This window comes from Marmota flaviventris, chromosome 8, assembly GCF_047511675.1.
Source record: "Marmota flaviventris isolate mMarFla1 chromosome 8, mMarFla1.hap1, whole genome shotgun sequence".
Lineage (NCBI taxonomy): Eukaryota > Metazoa > Chordata > Mammalia > Rodentia > Sciuridae > Marmota > Marmota flaviventris.
Genome location: NC_092505.1, coordinates 64,584,434 through 64,608,597, shown reverse-complemented (window position 1 = coordinate 64,608,597; position 24,164 = coordinate 64,584,434). Strand labels below are relative to the sequence as shown.

Below are 24,164 nucleotides of genomic sequence, written 5' to 3'. Positions count from 1 at the left end.
TAAAAGCAATTAATACCTGTTCTTAAACTTAAAGCTAGCACCAAGATTTTCCTTTTTCAGAGAACTTTTCTTTCATTCTATGATACTTTTATATAGTTACATCCTAACTTTAAAAAGATATTTTGCTTTTTTAATCTTGAAAGTAAGTAAACAGAAGATATTTATAGAACTGCTCCAGTATTTTTAATGACCATGAAATGATATATTTATACCTTTTCCCATTGATCTGTCTTTAAATATGCTTAGATTATCAGCTTTAAATTATATATTTTGACGAGTGATAGAAAAGATAAGAAAATTGGTGTGTTTATATATTAACTTCCATCTTTACTCCCACTTCAATCTCAACTTTTAGTGTTTTTATTTCTGTTTTTCAAAAGTCAGTCTAATTTAGCTTTAGACCTGCAGCAAAATGGAGTTAATGCTCACTAGCAGTCCTTTGGCTAATCCAAAAGGATTTGCCTGGAAGTTCCTTCAAGACAGGCTCATGGAAACTATATTTCCTGAATTCTTGTTTCTTCATAAGTTTTCTTTTTTGTTTTATTTTTCCTGTTGCCTTTAAGCTTTAATAGTAATTTGAATATAAAATTTTTGGTTCAATTATTAATTCTAGTCTGGTGGTTTTCACTTATTGGGAGGAAGATAAAACAGACAAAACATTAGTGTATATGAGTTTCATAAATGTTATGATCTACTAGGTTTACTAGAGTAAAATTTTTTTTATAGATTAAATGGATATGATATATGGAATTGAATTGATGCCTATTCAACTTTAACCATAGTTTGGCTTAGTATAAAAGTCTTGCTTCAATATTATTCCCTTGAGAACTCTTATTCTAGCATTAAATATTGGAGAAATATCTGAGACTGACCTTTGTTTTTTTCTTTTAGAGTTGGTTTTTCTATTTGCCTAAAGGAATTTCTCTTTAAATTTCAAGTCTCAAATTGATATCTTTGATTAATTTTTCCTGAGACATGATACAACTGTTCAATCTATTAATATATCTTATCTCTCTTCCATATATTATAATTTCTTCTCCAGTCCCTTCTCTTTAACCTTTTGTCTGTACACAGAATAAATGACATTTATTCTTTGTGTTGCTTCTAATGAAATCTTTATTTCTAAAATAGTTTTATTTTTCCTACCAGTTCTTTGTTGAGTTCTGCCAGCTCTTGAAACATCTCTTTTTTTTGTTTCTTGCTAGATAATCCTTAAGATTTTATTTTGTGGTAGGATGCATTATTATGGTTCAACTCGGTCATAGTTTTCATCTGTTCCTTGTCAGGTTCTTTTGCCAATATTGTATCCCCTTCTATCTTTTTTCATATTACATCTTTGTTTAGATATCCTATGCTTATATTTATTGTCACTATTATTCATCTCTGTGTAGGAGATAGCAGGGTTTGGCTATGACTGTGGTCCAGAGTAACTGGAATTCTTCATGGTTACAGTTTGTGGCAGGGTGCAGTTGTGTAACTAAATTATTTTACTTTTTACTTGTCCTGCCAACAGAAGTCAGTAGCTGTAAGGCAAATTCTTTCTTTTCTACCCTGCCTCTCACACTTTTTATGTAGTGAAAATAGGAAGTGCCTACATGTATTTTGTTCACATCTATCTCCCTGCTTCTCCTTGATGCCATACTGGATCCAGGGAACTCCTGCCACTAATCATGTAGTCCTTTGAAGTGATTCAAACAAAGGATTTTTGGTTTTGTTCCTCAGAATGTGTCTCCTTGTTTTTAGAAATTTTATCTGAGTTGTGTTGCCTCAGATGAATTCTTGGTGTTTCCACTCACTTTAGTTTGATTTCACTCATTCAAGTGGCTTTCCTCATTATTTTGTTAAAGTGTTAAATGTGTCTCTTACCTTTTGATAATTGAATTTATATGTTTCTTGTTCTTGTTTGGTAGTTAACTTCTATGAGAAGGTAGAGAATTCATCTGAGGCTTACAACTCAGGTAAAGCTTTTGACAACTAGGAAACTCAGCCTGAGTTCCTAGACTAAGGTTAATGGCAGCACAGGAATCAGAACCTGAGACTTCTTTGTGTATATTAGCTTCTTGTGTGAATTTACAAGACAGGACCTGATCTACTGTTTTAGTCAGCTTTTTTGCTGCTGTGACTTGACCTGACAAGAACAATTTTAAAAGAGGAAAAGATCATTTGGGAGCTCATGGTTTCAGTCCATAGGTAGCTGCCTGCATTCCTCAGGGATCCAGGTGAGAGGCAGAACATCATGGTAGAAGAGTGTAGTGGAGGGAAGTGGCTCAGTTGATGATCAGGAAGCAGAAAGAAAGACACCACATGCCAGATACAAAATATAGACCCCAAAGGCACTCCCCCAGTGACCTACCTCCTCTAGCCACACCCTACCACTCTGTTAATTCCTATCAGGGCATTAGTTCACTGATTCAGTTAAGGCTATCATAACCCATTGGGGGGACACCTCACATCCAAACCATAACATCTACCATTTTAATATGGAAAATTACCTCATTTTTTATGTGGCTTCATGTCCCCACCCCCCTTTTTCTTTCTATCTTTTTTTTTTTTTTTGATACCAAGGATTAAACCCAGAGCGCTCCATCACTGAGCCACATCTCCAGCCCTTTTTTGTATTTTATTTAGAGACAGAGTCTCACTAAGTTGCTTAAGACTCACTGAGTTGATGAGGCCAGCTTTGAACTTGTGATCTTCCTGCCTTATCCTTCAGCACCGCTGGGATTACAGGCATGCACCATTACAGGCTCCATGCCCCTTTGATAGCATAATCTAATGAATAAACATCTGTTTATTGGACAGTTGGATTGATTACTACCACAAACAATGCATCACTAAACCATCCTTATGCATGTGTTTTATACTGAGTTTGTTTTTTTGTTGTTTGGTTGGTCAGTTGGATTTTTTGGCGGGGGCATACATATGTTTTGTGTGCTTATTTCTTTGTACACAATTTCTAAGAGTAATTTCTTAGAATTAAAATTCTTGAGAATAGAACACTTAATATAGAGTTTAAATTATGTTAATCATTCAGAAGGAATAACTATATCCAAATGAAAAATGTAAAGGATATATACATTTTCAGATTATAAAGATGTTGTAAAGAAAAAGATGAAATAAATGTGAAGGTATGTCATTGCAAAAAAAAAAAAAACGTAATAACTATTGACAAATTTCTGTTTACCCACCTCTACACCAATGCTAGTATTTTTAAACACTTTCTTATATGCTTATCAAACAATAGAAAATTAAAGTAATATTACAGTGAATACCCCAGCACATACCAGCACCTAGACTGATTAACTAACATTTTAAATATTCTTACTTTATTAGATAGCTATCCTATTTGTATTTCTTAACAGTGAACTAGCATCTTTTTGTGTGTATTAACCCTTAAAAGCTATCTTCTCTCCATTTTCCTTTTGGTTGGTAGTTGTTTTTCATGCACCAAGAATTCATCTGAGGCTTACAACGCAGATAAAGCTTTTGACAACTAGAAAATTCATCCTGAGTTCCTAGACTAATGATAACAGCAGCACAGGAATCAGAACCTGAGGCTTCTTTGTATATATTAGCTTTTTTTGTGAATTTACAAGACAGGACCTGATCTACATACCAGAAAGATTGAAAATTGAAATATTTCTTGTATTAACAACATTTGTTACTTTTTAAAAATAACCATAAAAGCTAATTAGTTGAGTTTTAAGTATCCATATGTATATGTGATATCTAGATTAGACAAACTACATTTGGAAATTAATTCAGACTTAATTGTTTCAACACAGAATAGGGGGAAAATTTTTTCTTGTTTTTTAAAATGTGTATTATGTTGGGATAGGATAGACTATGCTATCAAATATTACCAAACATTTAATTGTTCATTGTAATAGATGTTTATTTCAGGTAGTCAGGGGCTCTTTGTCAACTAGGCTGGAGTCCAAGATGAAAAGAATTTTTTAGTTTTTAACACATAGCTTTCATACTTCTGGGTGTTCTCAGAAAAATGGAGGAAAGTCTGTGACTTGCTTCACCTTCATGCCCACAAGGGAAAGGGTAGATTTGGGGGAACAGCTAACAGTCTACTTCATATATTTAATGCTATAAAGTTTTTAAGGGTAAAAAGTCAGAAATGTATATCCTAACATTGTAATTTGTAATATTCCTCTCAATTTAGGCATTACACTATCAGAATATTTCCGTGACATGGGCTACCATGTCAGTATGATGGCTGACTCTACCTCGAGATGGGCCGAGGCCCTTAGAGAAATCTCGGGTCGCTTAGCTGAAATGCCTGCAGGTAAGTCTTTGTGTTGCTTATCATGTAAGCAAGACTGATAGGACTTTGGGGGCTGGCTTAGAACCCCTCTTTTAAAATTTCTTTTCATTTTTCAGATAGTGGATATCCTGCATATCTTGGTGCACGTCTGGCTTCTTTCTATGAGCGAGCAGGCAGAGTGAAATGTCTTGGAAATCCTGAAAGAGAAGGAAGTGTCAGCATTGTAGGAGCGTAAGCACCCAAATGGTTTACTTTTCACAAGCAAAAAGATTTAAAAGAGAAAATATTTTTACTTTCTCTGGTAGCAGTGATTCTTAACCAGGGCTGCATTCTGTTGCCACAGAGCTTCAAAGTAGTTCTTTGAAGATGTACAGGTCATCTCTACATGTTCGGACTCTATAGTTGTACCTTCACTGATGTATTGTATTTGAGTCACAGTAGTTTAGGAATAACTTAAAAAATTATAGACATGGTGAAATTAAATCATGGTAAAAGCAAAGTAAAGCCAGACATGGTGGCACATGCCTGTTATCCTAGCAATGGGGGAAGATGAATGAGGCAGGAGAATCACAATTTTGATGCCATCCTCAGGAAGTTAGGCCCTAAGCAACCCTGTCTCAAAATAAAAGGGGTGGGGATGTTGCTCAGTGTTTAAATGCTTCTGAGTTCAATCCCTAACACCAAAAATCAATAAATAAATAGTAAAGATTTTATGATTAATACATAAAGCCATACTTAGTTCTCCAGCTTTTCCTTCCTTCCTGTTCATCTGTTTGAATAGAATAATGAAATTGATTGTAATAAAAGATTATCTTATTTCTCACACGAGAAGGTGTTCAATAATTCATTGTTATCTGCGGTGTAGTTCTGGCTTTTAAGATTTTTATGTAACATTTTTCTTTCCAAGGATCATTTATTTCTAATTAGAAATAATTTCTAATAAAATTTCCAATTTTATTTATGTTAAAAAGTTAGGGCTTGAATTACAGCCCAGTCATAGAACTTGTGTTTATCTTTTGTTCAATTTGTTTTGGTATTGGGTTCAATTCCCAACACCAAAAATAAATAAATAAATAAATAAGCTTTAACTTAAAAATTGACTTTCAAAAAATTTGGCTTTTACGTGTTATTTTTTATAGCATTCTGCTGGCTATATCATTACTATTATTTTTTTATTCTAGAGTTTCTCCACCTGGTGGTGATTTTTCTGATCCAGTTACATCTGCTACTCTTGGTATTGTTCAGGTATGTCCTTCCGTAGTGTATTTAGTTTCTGAGTCTTTCCTCCTGTGCTGTTCTTCTTAGCTGTTCTAACACTACTTAAGTCATCATGTAAAATTTAATTTAGTCACTAAAGAGAAAACAGTGGTAAAGTATGTTTTAGAAATATCTTTAACACCAAGAGCCTTTAATACTGCTTTTCCTTAGCTCTTTTACCAGGGTTATATTAAACTTAATATATTCATGGACAATATGCACAGATAACTGTAACTATAGGGTCCAAACAGGTCAAAAACTGTGTAATAGGGGCTGGAGTTGTATCTCAGTGGTTGAGTGCTTGCCTCATACGTGTGAGGCACTGGGTTCGATTCCTAGCACCACATTAAAATAAGCAAATGAAATAAAGGTCCATCAACAAGTAAAAAAAATTTTTTTTAATTAAAAAACTAATTGTGTAATGGCAAAAACCTAGAAGTTTATTTTAACTCAAAAGTATGATCAAGGGTAGATGATCCTATCCAAAAGGGGTTCTATTTCATTCTGTCATAGTTGGATTCCATAGCTTGTTCCATCTTGTGGCTCTACCATCACCTCGCCTGGTAATCATCTGGAAATTACAAGGGAAAACTGTAGAGATGGCACATCCACATTTTTTTATGGGGGGAGCCAGTAGCTGGGCATGGTGGCACATATCTTTAATCCCAGCAGTTTAGGAGGCTGAGGCAGGAGGATATTGAGTTCAAAGCCAGCCTCAGCAAAAGTGAGGTGCTAAGCAACTCAATGAGACCCTGTCTCTAAATAAAATACAAAATAGGGCTGAGGATGTGGCACAGTGGTCTAGTGCCCCTGAGTTCAATCCCTAGTACCCCTCCTCTTAAAAAAAAAAAAAAGTGACCCAGTCATTTCACTCATTTATTAACTATATCTAGATGACAGCAAAATCAGAAAATATACTTAATGCCTTGGCATTTGCTTCCCTGTGACAAGGAGGATTGTGAGTTCAAAACCAGCCTTGGGGGGGGGGGGTGGCTGGGGTTGTAGCTTAGCAGTAGAGCTTTCGTCTCCAACGTGAGGGACCCTGGGTTCGATCCTCAGCACCACGTAAAAAATAAATTGAGTGAAATAAAGGTATTGTGAATAAATATTTTTTAAAAAATTAAAAAAAAAAAACAGCCTTAGCAAAAGCAAGGTGCTAAGCAACTCAGTGAGAGATACCCTGTCTCTAAATGAAACACAAAATAGGGCTGGGGATGTGGCTCAGTGGTTGAGTGCCCCTGATGCCTCTGGGTTCAATCCGCAGTACCCAGAAAAAGATATATGATTCAGAGCTATAATTAAAAAAAAAAAAAAAAAGTTTATATGAAGGAATGAATCATAAGTAAGTATGTATGTATAATTCATGTAGGAAAAACAGAATAATTACCTGTGTTTCTGACAGTATCAGAAGAAATGGCAGAGGCTAAGTTTACGTTTTTTAAAGTCTTTAACCTATGCTAAAATTTTAAGTTTAAATTATGAGGGAAGGTGGAAGAGTTAGAAATTCATAAAATATCTATGAAAGTTTAGTCTCTGAAGCATGAATGTCAAATTTTATTGCATTGCTCCTTAATGATAGGAAACTGAATTTAATCAGAACATTTAGAGGTTTTTAATCAAAGTAAAGTATCCGTTCCATTTCAATAAGCCTTTTCTTGTTCTTATGTTTATATTGTACCATAATAATCTTGAAAAGTGTCAATTTGCCTTTTTGCTATCACATTTCACATTATTAAGGAAAGTTAGATAAAATTTGAATTTGATTTGTATTATTATCCACCCTGAAAGTGAGAATACATTTTTAATGAACATTTTCTACAAGTTTATTCTGTTTTGATAACACTTGACACATACTAAAAATTAAATAACTTGCCCAGTAAATTAAACATAACATATTTAGGAAAAACAAATATGCTGATTCAATACTCTTAAAAACTTTTTAAGAAAATTATTTTTTTTATTAGGTGTTTTGGGGATTAGATAAGAAACTAGCCCAACGTAAGCATTTCCCCTCTGTCAACTGGCTCATCAGCTACAGCAAGTACATGCGTGCATTGGACGAGTACTATGACAAACATTTCACAGAGTTTGTTCCTCTGAGGACCAAAGCTAAGGAAATTCTTCAGGAAGAAGAAGACCTGGCAGAAATTGTACAGCTTGTAGGAAAGGTGAGTTGTTAAATCCCATGAGGTATAGTGTTACAGTGGCCAGTTAAAACCTTGGGTATATTCTTACCAAGCAAAATGAATAAATCCTAAACTTAAATTCAATTTTAATAATAAGTTTTAAATATTTTTAAAACTAACTAAAATGTTTTATTCTCTTTTTTTTTTTTTTTTTTTTGAGGGGGGAGGCGTACTGAGGATTGAATCCAGGCATGCTTAACCACTGAGCCACATCCCCAGCCCTTTTTACATTCTATTTATTGACAGGGTCTCACTGAGTTGCTGAAGCTGGGTTTGAATTTGTGGTCCTCCTGCCTCAGCCTCCAGAGCTGCTGGATTATAGTAGTGTGCTACCACACCTGGCAAATTTTTTATTCTTTCTTTCTTTATTTATTTATTTATTTTTAGTTGTCAGTGGACCTTTGTTTTATTTATTTATATGCGATGTTGAGAATCCAACCCAGGGCCTTACACATGCGAGGCAAGTGCTCTGCCACTGAGCCACGACCCAGCCCAAATTTTTTATTCTTTATAGCCCTTAGCATGGTCCTGAGTTTATTGTAGGTGAGAGAGGAAAAAAACAAAACAAAACACCACTTGATTTTCTTTGAGTTCTTTAAATGAAATGTATCCATCAACCAATCAAACTAGAAGTGATAGAGGTAGTGTCTTTAACATAAAATTTTTTAAGAACACTGGGACTGGGAATCAAGGATTGGATTCTAGTCCATCCATTAATTAACTATGGATCTTAAACAAGTAACTTACATTCTTATACTTATGTCTTCATGTTTCACAAGAAGATGGTGAGCCAGGTGCAGTGGTACATACCTATAATCCCATTGGTTCAGGAGGCCGAAGCAGGATGATTGCATATTTGAAGCCAGCCTCAGCAAACTAGCAAGACCCTGTCTCAAAATAAAAAGTAAAAAGAACTGGGTATTGATAAAGTACCCCTGGGTACCTAGTACCCCACCCTAAAAAAGAAGGTGATGATGGTGATGGTTTAATTAAATGTAGCCTAATTAAATTGCTGAATCGAATGACTTTTCATATAGTATGCAGAACTAGTTAGGACTGTTAGAGGGACTGGGGATATAGCTCAGTTGGTAAAGTGCTTGCCTCATGTGCACAAGGCCCTGGGTTCGATTCCTAGCACCACAAAAAGAAAAAATAAATTTTTAGGGCCGGTCATGGTGGCAGATGCCCATAATCCTAACAACTCAGGAGGCTGAGGCAGGAGGATTGCTGGTTCAAGGCCAACCTCAGCAATTTAGCAGCAGGTAGGGGGGCAGAGCTGGGGATGTGGCTCAGTGGTTAAGTGTCCTTAGGTTTAATCCCCAGTACCAAAAAAGAAAAGGTAAGGACTATTAGAGTTCTCCACCTGATTCTGTTCTTTTGATGATACCTTAAAAATTCACCTCCTAATTTTTCCCAATAAAGATAGTTTTATTAAATAACTAACATGTATAGCATGTATTAAATATTTATTATTTATAGGGTACTGTGGCTCTCTGAGATTAACAACAAACAGAAGACCTGCAAAACCAGATAAAGGCAATACAGAAAATAAAATTACATGTTTATTTTGTTTATGAATGTAGATATAAAAGTATGAAATGTTTATTTGTTACACCAAATAGGTTATTCAAAATAGAATAATGTATCCTGAACAAGTAAAGGAATGCAAATGTGATTCAACACAGTATTATTATAATTTCCCAGTATAATTAATGTAACAGAAAAGAATATCTTAATCAATATGGAAAAAATATTTGAAGTTTATTTCTTATGAGTTTTAGAAACCTCTTAGGCAAGAAGGAATAGAAGTAAACTTCCTTAGTTTGTTAAAAGATACTAAGCTGAGGGGCTGGGGTTGTAGCTTAGTGGTAAAGCGCTTGCCTAGCATGTATGGGGTGCTGGATTTGATCCTCAGCACCACATAAAAATAAATGAACAAAGGTATTGTGTCCATTTACAACTAAAAGAAAAAAAAAATTTTAAAGATACTAAGTTGAATGTGATGGCATGTGTCTGTAATACCAGCTACTGTGGAGGCTGTGGCCAAAGAGCCCAGAATGCGAGACTAGCCTTAGCAACATAGCAAGACCCCATCTTAAAAAAATAAAAATAAAAATAGCATGCTAAATGTAGGGGAAATATTTGATACAATTTATTTTTTTTAAATCAATATCAAGATAAGAATGCCTGTTATCATTGTGTTCAATTGAATACAGAGGTCCTTATTAATAATGTTAGAAATCAGACAACTTGTAAAGGAAGAGATTAAAATGTCATTATTCATAGATAATATGTTCATATAACTACAAAAATAACAACAGAGGAATAGAAATAATAAGAATATAAGAAGGAGTTGCAATGCAAGATAAATATAAATAAAGAAAATTTCACTAGGATTAGGAATGTGGTTCAGTGGTAGAGTGCTTGCCTAGCATGCATGAGGCTCTCAGTTCTGTCCAAAGCACTGAAAAATAAAAATTCTCAATACAAGCAATACTAATTAGGAAATAAAATTTAAAATAAGATGTTCATAATAGCAACAACAAATAGAGTATATGCACTACCCAGAAATCCATATTTCTGTTATGGAAAATATCTTTAAACTAAAAAATAAAACAGAAGATGATCTAAAAAGAGTCTACTCTTTTGGATGGATGACTTATTAAAAAATTGCCACTTCTCTTTAAAATATAAGTTCACTGTGATGCTAGTCAAATTTCTAGTTGAATCTTCTGAGCAAATCACTAATCATTCCAAAATCTATTTGCCATCACAAAGATTCACAATCTTAAAAATAATATAAAAATAAAAAGTAAGGAACTTCCCTCTATTGTTTAATAAAAACCATAGTAAGAACAACAGTATGGTATTGGTGAAATAACAAACAGTGGTGGGACAGAATAGGTATAGACTTGTGTTTGTGCGTTCCCTTGATATTGTGAAGTGACTCCACAAATCAAGTGAGAGGAGGATAGGTTCTTTTAGTGAACAGTGGAAAACTACTATTTGGAGAAAATAGAACTGGATTGCTACTAAATTCCACATATTATTAAGGTAGACTCCAGGTAGATTATCAATTTAACTATTAGAGGGAAGAGGTTAATAGAAAAGAAATATTAAGGATGACATTTTGATCTAGGATTAGAGAAGGACTTCTTAAACAAACCTCATTGAACACATTAAAAGAAAACAAAGGTTTTTTGATAAAAGTAAGAATTTTTGTTCAACAAAGGCTTACCCATGAATAAAGGTAACAAACTGATGTAAAACTGGTGGGCTTTCTAAAATATTAACTTTAAGTTAACAAGAAGACTAGAACCCCAACAAATATGACCAAAGGAAAGATCAGACAGATTATGGAAGAGAAAACCCAAAAGATTAAAGACCTTTGGTAAAATTCTCCAACAACCATGACGTATCACATTACTCTGGTGAGAAAAACTGGGTATTGCCAAGTGTTGTGGGAATGGAGGAACTAGTGTACTCCTTGTGGCATGTCATCTGGTGCTACCATTGTAAAGAACAGTCCAATGGGACTTGCTTGCACGCCATGGAACCTAGTAGCTCTGCTTCTGGATATTTATCTCCAGAGAAATTCTCAAACAAGTCCTAAAGTGGACATTAATGATGGTGGGGAATTAGAGGAAATCTGGGTACCTTCTCCAGGGGACCGAAAAAAAAAAAAGGTAAAGAAAAAAAAAAAACACAGAATGGTTTGTACAAGAGCTAGGTGCAGCAAACTGTATGGCACGTGGTGTCATGGATGGATCTGGAAAAAACAGTGCCTAAGGCACAAATGAGAATGATTTACATAATGAAAATACTAATACAAAATGTACTTTTCACATAAATTTAAATAAATAAAAGGAAACACATAAAACACATTTTAATATTTACCTGTGATTGAAGAAGGGATATGAGATAGAAGGGATTTTTTTTTTTTTTTAAAAAAGACCTGATCCTTACCTAAGAAACTTAATACATACAAATAATAGAAGAATGCAATTAACTTTGCCTGTCCCTTTCTCACAACTCCCAAGAAATTTTTAAAACTAAGAATTTAAATAACTAAAATAATAAACCAGGATAAGAAGTATTTTTTTTTTTAAAAAAAGAACATTAATCAGGGACAGGGACAGGGGTTGTGGGTTAGTGGTAGAGTGCGGTGCCTAGCATGTGTGAGGCACTGGGTTTGATCCTCAGCACTACATAAAAGTAAATAAAGGTATTGTGTTCATCTACAACTAAAAGCAATTAAAAAAAAAACAACATTATTCAGTTTGTACTCTCATGTTCATAGCAGCCCTTCTCACAACAGCGCTAGGAGTGAAAACAACTCAAATGTTCATCTATAAATAAATGAATGAACAAAGTGGTATGTTCATACAATGTGATATTATTCAGCCTTTTTAAAAAAGGAAATCCTTTCCCTGGCTATAACATGAATGAACCTTGAGGATATTATGCAAAGTGAATACACCATTCATTTAAAAAATACTGTTATGATTTCACTTAAGTACTATCTAAAATAGACAAACTCATACTTCTCAGAAGAAGAAATACAAATGGCCAACAAACAGGAAAAAAAAGTTCAACTTCCTAGCAAACAGGAATATGCAAATCAAAACTACATTGATATTTCATCTCAATCCAATCAGAATGGCAATTTTTAAGAATATAAATAATGATAATGCTGGCGAGAATGTAGAGGAAAAGGTGCACTCATAATAGTGTTGGTGGGAGTGCAAATTAGTACAACTCTGGAAAGTAGTATGGAGATTCTTCAAAAAACTAGGAATGGAACTATCTATGATAACTAGATATGACCTATCTATCCCATTCCTTGCTATTTTTGCAGGAAAAAATCCTAAACTAAAATCAACATACTAATCAGCATACTATAGTATATAGGCACATCAATATTTATAATAGTGCAGTTCACAATAGCCAAGTTATGGAATCAACCCAGGTGCCTATCAATAAATGAATGAATTAGGAAAATGTGGCATATATACAGTGGAGTTTCACTCAGTCATAAAGAAGAATGAAATTATGGCATACGCTGGTAAATACATGGACGTGGATAACATCATGCTGAGTAAAATAAACCAGACTCAAAAAATCAAGGGTCAGTGAATTTTTTCTCTCATATGCAGAAATTACAACAAAGTAAGGGGGGATAGGGAAGTGGGGGGCGGGTATCATAAGCATAAAGGGAAAAGATCATTGGAGTGGAAAAAGGGAAAGGGAGGAGAGACAAAAAGGTGGAGGAAACGCAGAATCAACTTGACAAAATTTTGCTGTGTGCATGTATAAATATACCACAGTGAATTCCTCCTTTATGTATATCTATAAAGCACCAATTAAGAATAAATGGATAAATGAATAGAGGGAAGATTAGTAGAGGAAGGAGGATAGGGGGAGGGAAAGAGGACGCACTAGAGACTAAAATGGAGCATGTATGATTATGTCAAAATGAACCCCAATATTATGTGTAACTATAATACACTAATAAAAACATTTAAAAAACAATAAATAATGAAAGGAAGACGACTTGAGTAGAGTTTGGGGAACAGGAGAAGGGAGAAGAGGGAAAGAGGATGTATTAGGAACTGAAATGGAGCAAATGATATTCCATGCATGTATGATTACATCAAAATGAACCCCAGTTTTATGTATAACTATAATGCACTATGAAAGATATTCTTACAATAAAGTAGTCAAGTTCATAGAAACATAAAATAGAATGGTGGTTATCAGTATCTTGGAGGAGGGAAGAAGAGGGGCTTACTATTTACGGACATATGATTTCAGATTTGCAAGATAGAAAACTTCTGAAAATCGGCTTCACAACACCTCTGAACTGAACTCTTAAAAATAGTTAAGATGGCAAATTTTATGTTATATACTTTTTAACCACAAACAAGAACAATCAAAAGCAGTCATAAAGCAAATTTATTAGTACATCCCTGTAATCCCAGCAACTCGGGAGTCTGAGGCAGGAAGATTACAGATTAAAGACCAGCCTTGGCAATTTAGCAAGACCTTTTCTCAAAAAGTAAGAAAGGGCTAGGGATGTAGCTCAGTGGTAGAGCACCCCTCAGTTTGATTCCCAGTACCAGGAAAATAAAATTTTTGGTTAAATATAATGTGTTGATTATATTATTTCTGCTTGCTTAACTGATTATCACCATTGGTACCGACATGATGGAACAAAATTTCTAAAAATGTAATTTTTTTTTCTCTTCTAGGCCTCTTTAGCAGAAACTGATAAAATCACTCTGGAGGTAGCAAAGCTTATCAAAGATGACTTCCTACAACAAAATGGATATACACCTTATGACAGGTAGGCTATACAGATTTTTCTTTTCTTTTTTTTTAATTGAGGCATTATAATTATACAAAATAATAGGATTCATTGTGATATATATGTAAATGCACAGACATAATTTTGTCGATTTTATTGCCCAGTACTTCCCCTTCACCTCCCCTTCTGATTTTCTTTCCTTATTTGAGGATTTTCTGTTGTGTTTGGGCAAGGAGCTACCTACACATTAAAACCTTTTTTTCCTCACACAGATAAACGCTGACTCAATATATTGGTTTATTTTGTATATTCATAGCAGACATCTAATGGTTGAAATCATCACCTTTTCTCAATTTGCTCATTTGTGAAATTATGACAGTATTTTCACTCATACAACTGTCTATAATTAGACTAAATTATGGCTTAGTGTGCAGAGCCTGGGGATCATTACCTGCATTAGAAACTATCTTTGCTAATTCCTTTCATTGCCCATGTCTCTTGTACTCTTCGCTTAGATAATTATGTTATTCTTTCCTGCCTTGTTTGTCAAGAGTCCTGTATCTTTTTCTTTCCACCAAAGCCTTTGTTGCGGCCAGTCCCAGCCCCTTCACTCCTGCCCAGTGCTTGCTTTTTTTCACTGTTGTCTCTGCCACTCCTGTGGCATGTTGAAAGTTCCTATTTCTTTTAAACTGTGAGGATTTGAGCCCTTTTCTCCCAGGCTAGCTTTTCTCCCTCAAATCATATTTGGTTCCACATAAGAACCAGAGAACTAAGCAAATAGGATTAATCAGACCATAGAGCAAGCAGAAAATATGCCAGTATGTCAGTAAGCCTTCGAAATCTGTTAAATCGGGAACTTAAGAAGCTCTAGGAACAAAACCGCCTACACAAAGATAACTCAACTAGGGAAAAATCTTTGGAAAAGGTGTGATAGGACTATGCATGAAATTATGTATGCAGATGTCTAGGAGTGTGTTAGAAGACTGATAAGGACAAATGTGATTGAATTGATATTTACTCATGTGTACGTACAGTCTCTATTTCTTTGTTACAAAAAGGTATGAGTAAAAGAAAATGAACATATTAAAGAGAAAGAGGCTACTATTATTAACTCACAGCAATTTGCAGTTCCCCCCTTCCTATTATTCATTAAACCTTAACTAATATCACAAAGGAGTCTTTACAACTCAGTTATTTTTCATTTGAGTTACTTACCTACCTACAAATCCTACAAATACTACAAATCCTGGGAGGGGCATTATATTGTAGCAATATTATTTCATTGTCCCTCCTATTTGATGAATTTACAGACAAAAATAAACATCACCCTTAAAACAAATAAAATAGATATCTCCATATCCATCCATACCAGTACTGAGGTGTCTTTGCCCAAAAATTCTCCTTAAATAATTATTGGTTTTTTGTATTGTTCTTCTTTTCTTATGTATCATCTAATAAATATAAGCAGTTTGCATACTTAAATAAAGAAGCTGATTCCCTGGTAATTTATAGTTAACGTTTTACATACTGAAAGTATGAACCCACTTTGGAATTTTTTTTTGTTCATTCTTTTGACCTTCATTTACCCTAGGTTCTGCCCATTCTACAAGACAGTAGGGATGCTGTCCAACATGATTGCATTTTATGATATGGCCCGTAGAGCTGTTGAAACCACTGCCCAGAGTGACAATAAAATCACATGGTCGATTATCCGTGAGCACATGGGGGAGATCCTCTATAAACTTTCCTCCATGAAATTCAAGGTATATTTTGGTTCTGCTGTAACTTTTTTAGTAGGAATTTTTTTTTTTCCTCTAACAGTTTGAGTCCCAAACCTGGGGTATGAAACTTGCTTTTATCATTTTCATATATGCTCAGGATGTATATAACCAGAACAGGTCTTGAGGTGATATTCAAGTAGGAATTCCAGTGATAAAAAATTATAGTATGTCACATCTAAAATAAATGCTGACTATTTCTCTTTTGTCTTAGCTGCCAGGCAATTTAGAGCTAAATTCATTGTCGAGCAGCAATTATCTTACTTCAAGTGCCTATTAACATCTAGCTCCCATGTTCTTCTGAAATGATGTCTGCTCTATTTACTTCTTCCAAATATCATGTAGTACACATTTTTACTTTTACATGACCCACAAGATAAAAATAGGTAGTTATGTTAAATTACCAGTAGAAACTCAAATGTATAAGATTGTTTTTAAAATATTTGATCAATTGAATTGTGTTTAATTTAATTAAGTCATGACATTCAGGCATATTTACTAATTACCTACTGAGAATGATTCTCAGCATGTATATATAATGTATTAAATTTTTACATAACATAGAATATATGTATGTATATTTATATATTTATATATGTATATTTACAGTATAGATTAAAAATATAAATCTGTATAAATATTCACTATATCAAGAATTAATATTAACACTCTTTGGGTCCTGTCATTCCACTTTGAGATATGTGAACCAAGGAAAAAATCAGAGATTTTTGTTTTGTTTTGTTTTGCAGTACTGGGGATTAAACTCAGGGTCCTATACATGCTAGGCAAGCACTCTATCAATTATGCCATATCCATAGGATAAAATATATGAAGGCATTAATTTTTTTTCCAAATACCCAAAAACATGAAGAAATACATTATAGAGTGAAAAAAATAATTTATAAAAAAAAATCATATATAAATTGATTTAAATTTTGTCTTTAAAAATTCACTTAGGAAAAAGATGAAAAATAAACCTATAAAAATGATTTCTAGTAGTGTGATTGAAGGTGAAAACTTTTCTATTTACATGCTTATTGTATCAAAAGCATCACTAGTTTTTTTTTAATGCTTTGGGAGAGTAATATTTTTCCAAGGCATTTAGGAAATTTCCAGCTGTTGGTATGGACAACCATGTACTTGGTTTTGTTTATTTTCATACTAGTGGAATTACTGGGTCAGAGAGCTTTGGGCATTTTAAAGTCTTGTACACATTTTACTCAATTAAATTGCCTTCCATGAGGATTTTAAGTATGGTATATTTTAAAATTTATTTTCCATATTTCAGTTCTGCATCACAGTATGATACTATCAGACTTTGAATAATATATTGTTTTTACTAATTTCCAATTATATACACCCAGTCATATGCATCTAAATTTTTTAAATATAAGGAAATTATCACACATTCTGAAAATTATTTTCCAAAGGTAAATTGAATTTTTAATCTTTTTTCAGGATCCAGTGAAAGATGGTGAAGCAAAGATCAAGGGTGACTATGCACAACTTCTTGAAGATATGCAGAATGCATTCCGAAGCCTGGAAGATTAGAACTGTGATTCCTTTCCTCCTATTCCTCTGCAAGCTCATCTGTGTATATTTTCTTGAATTTCTCATCTCAAACCCTTTGCTTCTTTATTGTGCAGCTTTGAGACTAGTGCCTATGTGTGTTTTCTTTTGTTTTGCTGTTTATTTGGTAGGTCTTATACAAAACAAACATTCCTTTCCTCCAGTGTTTGAAGGGCCTCCCTGATACTTTATCTGAAGTGGTGAATGTAGTAAATATGATATACAATGGCTACACTACTGTAAACCTGTATGTAGGGTGAACTTCCTCCTTGTACTAGGTTTGCCCATTCCTCATCTCCATTAAATTGAAAACAGGACTTACTGCATATACTCTCTTTGAGTAGATTTAGAATGAAAGGCCATATTTTTAAACCTTTTGACAGGTACTTTGTGAAATGACTTACTATCTATGTGGTCACTTGCAGCTTAGCATTTTGCTAAGTAACTACTTTGCAGGAAATGTTTTACTTTTAAAAAACTTTGATGGTTAATGTTCCAATTATGCATTGCTTTCCCAGTATAAATCAGGAATATTTATGGGAAGCTATTGGGAACTACATTGTTTTTAAAAAGATATTCATGGAGCTCAGCATAATATATGAATCAGTACCCTCTCAAAGCATGAAAAAAAAGACAGGTGGTCAAACTTAGCTAACATCATCTTGTTAAACCATACTTTATTTCGCTAGGAAAAATTCAGTATCAAGGACTATTATATACTACATTAAATTACATTAAAACAATCATCGAAAACTTGATCTATATCACATACTTATTTTCCTCAAACATCTTGGAAGCCTAAGTTTTTAAGAATCATGTGGCAATGCGATGATCAGTAAAGTGCCACAGGTAAGATACTTAGTAGTGGTTAAAGGCCATTTGCCCCTTTAAGAACCAGCTGGGCTGTAGTGATTCTTGGGGCCAGAGTGACATTATGTTTTTACAAAGTAATAACATGTCACATGCTTGCATGTTTATTTGCTTGTTGAATTTTTGAACAACCAGTTTACCAATTGTAGAGAATATTGCTTTCGTGGGTTTTTTTTCTGACTTGGAGTTTCTCAGAATATCTATGGCCATAGTAGTGTGACAGTTTCCATTCTGTTTAATAGGGATGAAGTTAATTCTTTTATCTGCTGGTAACAGAATCTGAGTCATGTGAAAAAAAAGATCATTTCATCCTATCTTTTAAGTGTATGTCTAAAAATAATAAATCTCTGTGTTCGTGTACTAAGGCACGCTGCAGAACAGCACTGAGAGCAAGTTTCCCATTTACTCTTTCTGACCAATAGAGGTGGCACCATTGCTTCCTTTTTGGGAAAAGGAAAGGGTGTACATGAGCATATGTGATGATTTGATACACAATGTAATAGCACAAATAAAGTATTTATTTTATGCTTCAGTATGTTATTTAATTTTGGGATAATGCATTTCTTTTGGTCTGTTAAAGAAAGATGTGTTCAGTAGTGAATTCAGGTATAGTTTTGTGTAAATCCTTGAAGATTACATATTTTCCAGTAGCCTGCTATTCAGGAAAGATATTTTTCCATAGAACTTTTTTTTTTTTAACCCTTCAGAATCTTGACAGAATTATGCAATGATTTGTTGAGATGTGGACTTAATGGTGCTGCTTAATCAGTTTGCTTCCAGTGTAGGAGACTTCCTACCCAGAGGTCCTAAGACTAGTGGAAATTAAAAGGATTTCAAAAACTTCTGTTAAATCTACCAGCAAGCTAGGATTGTGATCATAATGAATGACATGAAGAAACTAATTGACCAAGTGTGTTTTCTGTTGTACTGAATTTGAAACATGCATTCTTCCTCCTTTTAAGAATGCTGATGTATGAATATGAAGATGCTTGAGAAACTATGCTCAGATATTCATTGTAAGTGTCCCTTCACATATATGTTGTAGAATTCCGAATTAGTCACTGATAGTATTTCTTTAGTAAGGCTGTGTTAAAATTACAGCAATCTTTTAAAAAGATTATGCAGTTCTATATTTATTGTGTTGTACCTTGTCCTAAGTGCAGCCAGTAAAACAAGTTTCATATGTATTTTTCCAGTGTTAAATCTCACACACTGTATCCTTTGGAAATTTCCGTCTATCCTAAAGAATGAATAGAAGAGGCCATATATATTGCCTTCTTATCCTTGAGATTTCACTGTCTTTATGTTAAAAGTTATGTATAATTATTAAAATCTATGAAAGAATAAAATGGATTTAAATTATTTGTCTTCTCTTTTTGGGTGGCAGGAAAATCTGCTAGAAAACATGCCACCTTGTTGTATATGGGCTTAGTATTTTAGCATGACCTTTTTAATTTTTTATTTATTTTCTTTATAGATTATTTAAGATCCTAAAACCAAATTGGGGCCATCACTGAAGTGATATCCCATCATTGTATCTTACAATGATTTAAAAATATAGCACATGGAATTTTATCCATTCTGATGGTACTTTAAATTGGAAACGTAAGTGGATTTCTGAAAATCAACTTGTAAATTAAAAAAGATCAGTGATACTTCAGTTTGAGGCAAGGGAACAAAGCCTTATAATTCGTGCTTTTGCAAGCTGAATTATTTTAGATCCAATGTAGCAATGAACAACATTCATTGTGTAGTTATCCGATATGTTATCTAGGATATGCTTTTTTTAAAAATTTATTTATTTATTTAGTAGTGGGGATTGAACTCAGGGACACTTGACTACTGAGCCACATCTCCTGCCCTATTTTGTGACAGGGTCTCACCAAGTTGCTTTGCACCTGCTTTTGCTGAGTCTGTCTTTGAACTCGAAATCCTCCTGCCTCTGCCTCCAAGCCACTGGGATTACTACCGTGTGCCACCACACCAGCTTAGGATATGTTTTAATTTTCCTTGAATGTTGTATTTCCAAAGGAGTGAAAAAGCAAGGTGTAATGGACAACTTCATATTCCTACTAAGTGCCATGTTTATGTAGAGGAATACTTAGGAATTCACAGGAAGACTTCTTCCTTATAGAGTGGGTAGTTTTTAGTCCCTTAGGTAATATCCCAATATCTTCCTCATATTAGTTTTAATGGTTTGCTATGCATAAGAGCATGAAGAAGAAAACTCACTTTTGAAAGTCAGTGTGATAAAATGCTGTGGACATTGTTTTAATAGTTTCCATTTTTCTCAGAAGTTGACTCTCAGACAAGTATTTGAGTTTAGGTAGTTTATTTGGGAGATGATCCTAGGAAACACCAATAGGGGAGTAGAGAATTGGGACAGAATAAAAAGAAGCGATTATAAATATTCATTGTTAAACAAATTAATACTGTTGGACTGTGGAACCCAATCTTGCTGCTGAATTCTGGGAGCAAATGAAGAACATGCATCTTAATTATTACACCTGTGAGTACTTTAACCAATCATTGACGGCCAATTCCTATCAATTTTCCATTGCAAACTGTTCTTACAAAGACAGGAAAAATAATGCCCAGCACATGCATACAGATAGATGAAGCCTGGTGGACATACAAAATTCCCTGGGATATTAGGTTAGCATGCACTGAATGATAACTCATAGCTGAAGAGAGAATGGTGGAATATTACCAGCAACTCTTTGAGGCTTCTTAAGAACCCAGGAAAAAAAAGAATTATTCAATCAGTAATTGAAAAGCCGTTGTTCTGCAAAATAAGGAAACACCATTTTAAAGGATCAAGAAACTGGGAGAAAAGATGTGTTTTAAAGAGCAGAAAGTATACACACACATGTGCTAATTATGGTGATAAATAGACCAATGTGGGTTTTAATGCTCCTGAAAGTAAACAGCTTCTTAAGTTAATGGGGATTTTGATCATTTCTTATAGCCCTTCCATTATAAAAAAGAGGAATTTGAAGTCCAGAAAGGTTAGTTGATTTGCTCAATGTCAAACACAGCTCTTTATAAGAGAATTCAGTTCTTTTGGTTTCCAGAGTCTGATTGCACTTAAATCATACTGTCTTTCCCTTGTGTCTGCACTTTTTATTCAGAACCAAGGAATTAAGTTGAATAAAGATGAGAAAAATAAATTGGAAAAAAGTAAGTTAGAAAAATTACTGGCTACACAAGGTGGACATGGGTAGTACAGTAGAAGGACTCATTTACAATGTGATTCAGAAATTATTAACAATTGAGTTAGTTTAGGAGAATGAATGTAGAAGTAGATACATATGATTTTTACCAAATTAATACAGAAGTATTTAAAGAGAAAAGAACAACATGAACAATAATGTCGTAAAAGAACTTGTCTCAAGAATATAAGAAGAACTCCTTTAAGAAAAAAAGAAAGATCTTGAAAGATAAATAGATAAGACTTAGGCCACATTGTGTGAAAAGGGTGCTCAGATTCTAGTCCTTAGGAAAATATAAGTTAATATATCATGATAACTTTCTTCATACACGCTAGAATGGCTGAATTGGAAAGGAAATACCAACTGTTGGTGAGATTTTTGAGCAACTGAAACTTAAAAAACATTTTTGGTGTGCCGCAGTCCTGCTGGGCCAAATAACCAGGGGGTGACAAGCAACTTGAAGGTTGAAATGGGAACTACTTTATTGCGAGTGAACTCAGCGTGAACTGAGCAAGAACTCAAAGTAGCGGGCACCAAAGGTAGCAGGAACCGCTTCTCTGCGGGACAGCAGAGGTACATATACCCAACTAATTACACACAGCTTAACTCAATTAACATCATCTAGATACAGCAGTCAGTCAATAAGGAATTATCATCTTAATGGCTCGCTGGCGTTACTTCACAAATCACTCCTTCTGGCAAACTGCCAGGCGCCATCTTGACTTGATTTGCATCCCCAACATCTCCTCCCTTTTGTTTTATTAAACAAGTATGTGGCTTAGGGACCGTGCCTGTTTTAGGTTGTCCAATACTATATATGGTCCTTGGATGGTCTGACCTCAAATCGTCAGCCTCCTCTCTTAGGTTGGTACCATTGTAATTGGATCTTACCTGTCTTTGACAACCGGCCCAACACACTTAGCCATACTTTTGGATAACGACCATAGTGGTTTTTACACAAACACCATAAACAACCTGCCACAAGCAGAAGGGAGGAGGATACAAAATGCCACGATATCAAGCCATTGACTGCTCCAAGTGAGAAACCCCTGGAAAAACTGTACCACAGATGACACCGTCAGCAAAGATACCCTGGTACTAATTACAATTTGTTATATCAGTTCATAATGCATATAAGTGATACACAGTCCAGGTAAGTTCCACAAGCAGCTTAAAGCAAAGGAATCCATTAATATGTCTATTTCTTCTTGAAGTAAATATTAATGCAACAGTTTGTACAGTTTGTGTGATAGCTATCGCAGAAGCTGTAGTAGCAGCAGCAGAAACAGCAACAGCTGTGATGATGGTAGCTGTAATTCTGAAGTCTCATTTGGTTTTTCAGTAATACTGGAAATTCTTCTATTTTTGTCTTAAGGTAGGAATTCTGGCAATAATGGCTAAAGAAAATTGTGCAGCATTCCAGCAGGCACTAAGAAAACAATTTTCTGAACAATTTAGTACATTATTCTGAACAGAATTATTAAATATAATGAATAGGAAAGGTGAAAGTAAACAAACAGACCTGTTAACCTCCTTTTTTTGTTCACATATTAAAACAATACCCAATTTAAATTAAACTGTTTAAATCACGTGAATAAAAGATATTTGGATCCATTTTTTCATCAGCACTCCTGATATATGGACATATGCACATACAGACATACAACACATAACACAAGTGTGCACACATAACACAATAGTAAAGGCCTTATAGCTTTTCACAGGTGAAATCTCCATTGCAATGTTTAAAAACTCCACAGTTGATTTAAAAATAAAACTGATCAGAAAAACATTATCCCAGATCTATATGAGCTCAAAAAATAAAATAGAAAAATTCTTCTTGTAACTTGCATATAGGTTTGAAGGTATTCCTACAAGTAAACCTCAAGGTTTTTTGCATTTGAAATAGGCCATAATGGTGCTTATTATTCATTAGCCTCCAGGTGTGGGGGAACCATTGTCGCAAATGTAAGGATAACTAAACTGGAGTTCTGGATATCAGCTGTTATGGATTTTGAGCCGAATCATCTTCTTTTTGGTCTGTAGATATCGCTTTAGTTAGTCTCTCTGGAATCCAAATTGGCTGCTGTTCTCCCTGTAGAAACACACAAACAGACTCCCGACTCCAGACAATCACTGGGTCAGGATCTTTCCATTTTCCAGTTAGAATATCCTTCCAAAGTACCTTTGGCTTATATACATTTTTTTGGACACATGTGCCTTTCCGCAGCACAAAGTCCTGATGAATCCAAATTTAAAAAGTTTAATGTAAAAAGGGTTATGTTAAGTTTATCTTTGGGGGATTTATATCCCTTCCCAATTCTCTCTTTTTGTTTTAATAAGTACATTTTAATAGTTTGATGAGCTCTTTCAACTATGCCTTGTCCCTGTGGATTATACGGGATTCCTGTTATGTGAGTAATCCCAAAAGATGAGCAAAATTGCTTGAAAGAAGTAGAAGTATAGCTAGGGCCATTATCTGTTTTTAACTATTTTGGAATGCCCACAGAGGCAAAATTTTGTAAACAATGAGATATAATATCTTTAGTTTTTTCTCTGGTATGAAGGGAGCCCATTAAATATCCGGAAGAAGTATCAACTGTAACATGCAAATATTTTAATTTTCCAAATTCTGGCAAATGTGTGACATCCATCTGCCAGATATGATTAGATATTAGTCCTCTAGGATTAATTCCAAGATTAACCTGT

General features: G+C 34.3%; 1 protein-coding gene across 1 annotated transcript in view; it reads left to right on the top strand.

Annotated features, from left to right (window-relative positions):
* The window catches only part of Atp6v1a (ATPase H+ transporting V1 subunit A), a 59,768-nt gene extending 40,993 nt beyond the window's left edge, over positions 1-18,775 (top strand). The window contains exons 10-16 of the mRNA XM_027936029.3: positions 4,175-4,297; positions 4,393-4,507; positions 5,458-5,521; positions 7,498-7,701; positions 13,971-14,065; positions 15,618-15,789; positions 17,263-18,775. Coding sequence (XP_027791830.1) covers positions 4,175-4,297; positions 4,393-4,507; positions 5,458-5,521; positions 7,498-7,701; positions 13,971-14,065; positions 15,618-15,789; positions 17,263-17,355 — 866 coding nt within the window. The 3' untranslated portion in view covers positions 17,356-18,775. The remainder of the gene's footprint in view (positions 1-4,174; positions 4,298-4,392; positions 4,508-5,457; positions 5,522-7,497; positions 7,702-13,970; positions 14,066-15,617; positions 15,790-17,262) is intronic.
* Positions 18,776-24,164: the final 5,389 nt, after the last annotated feature.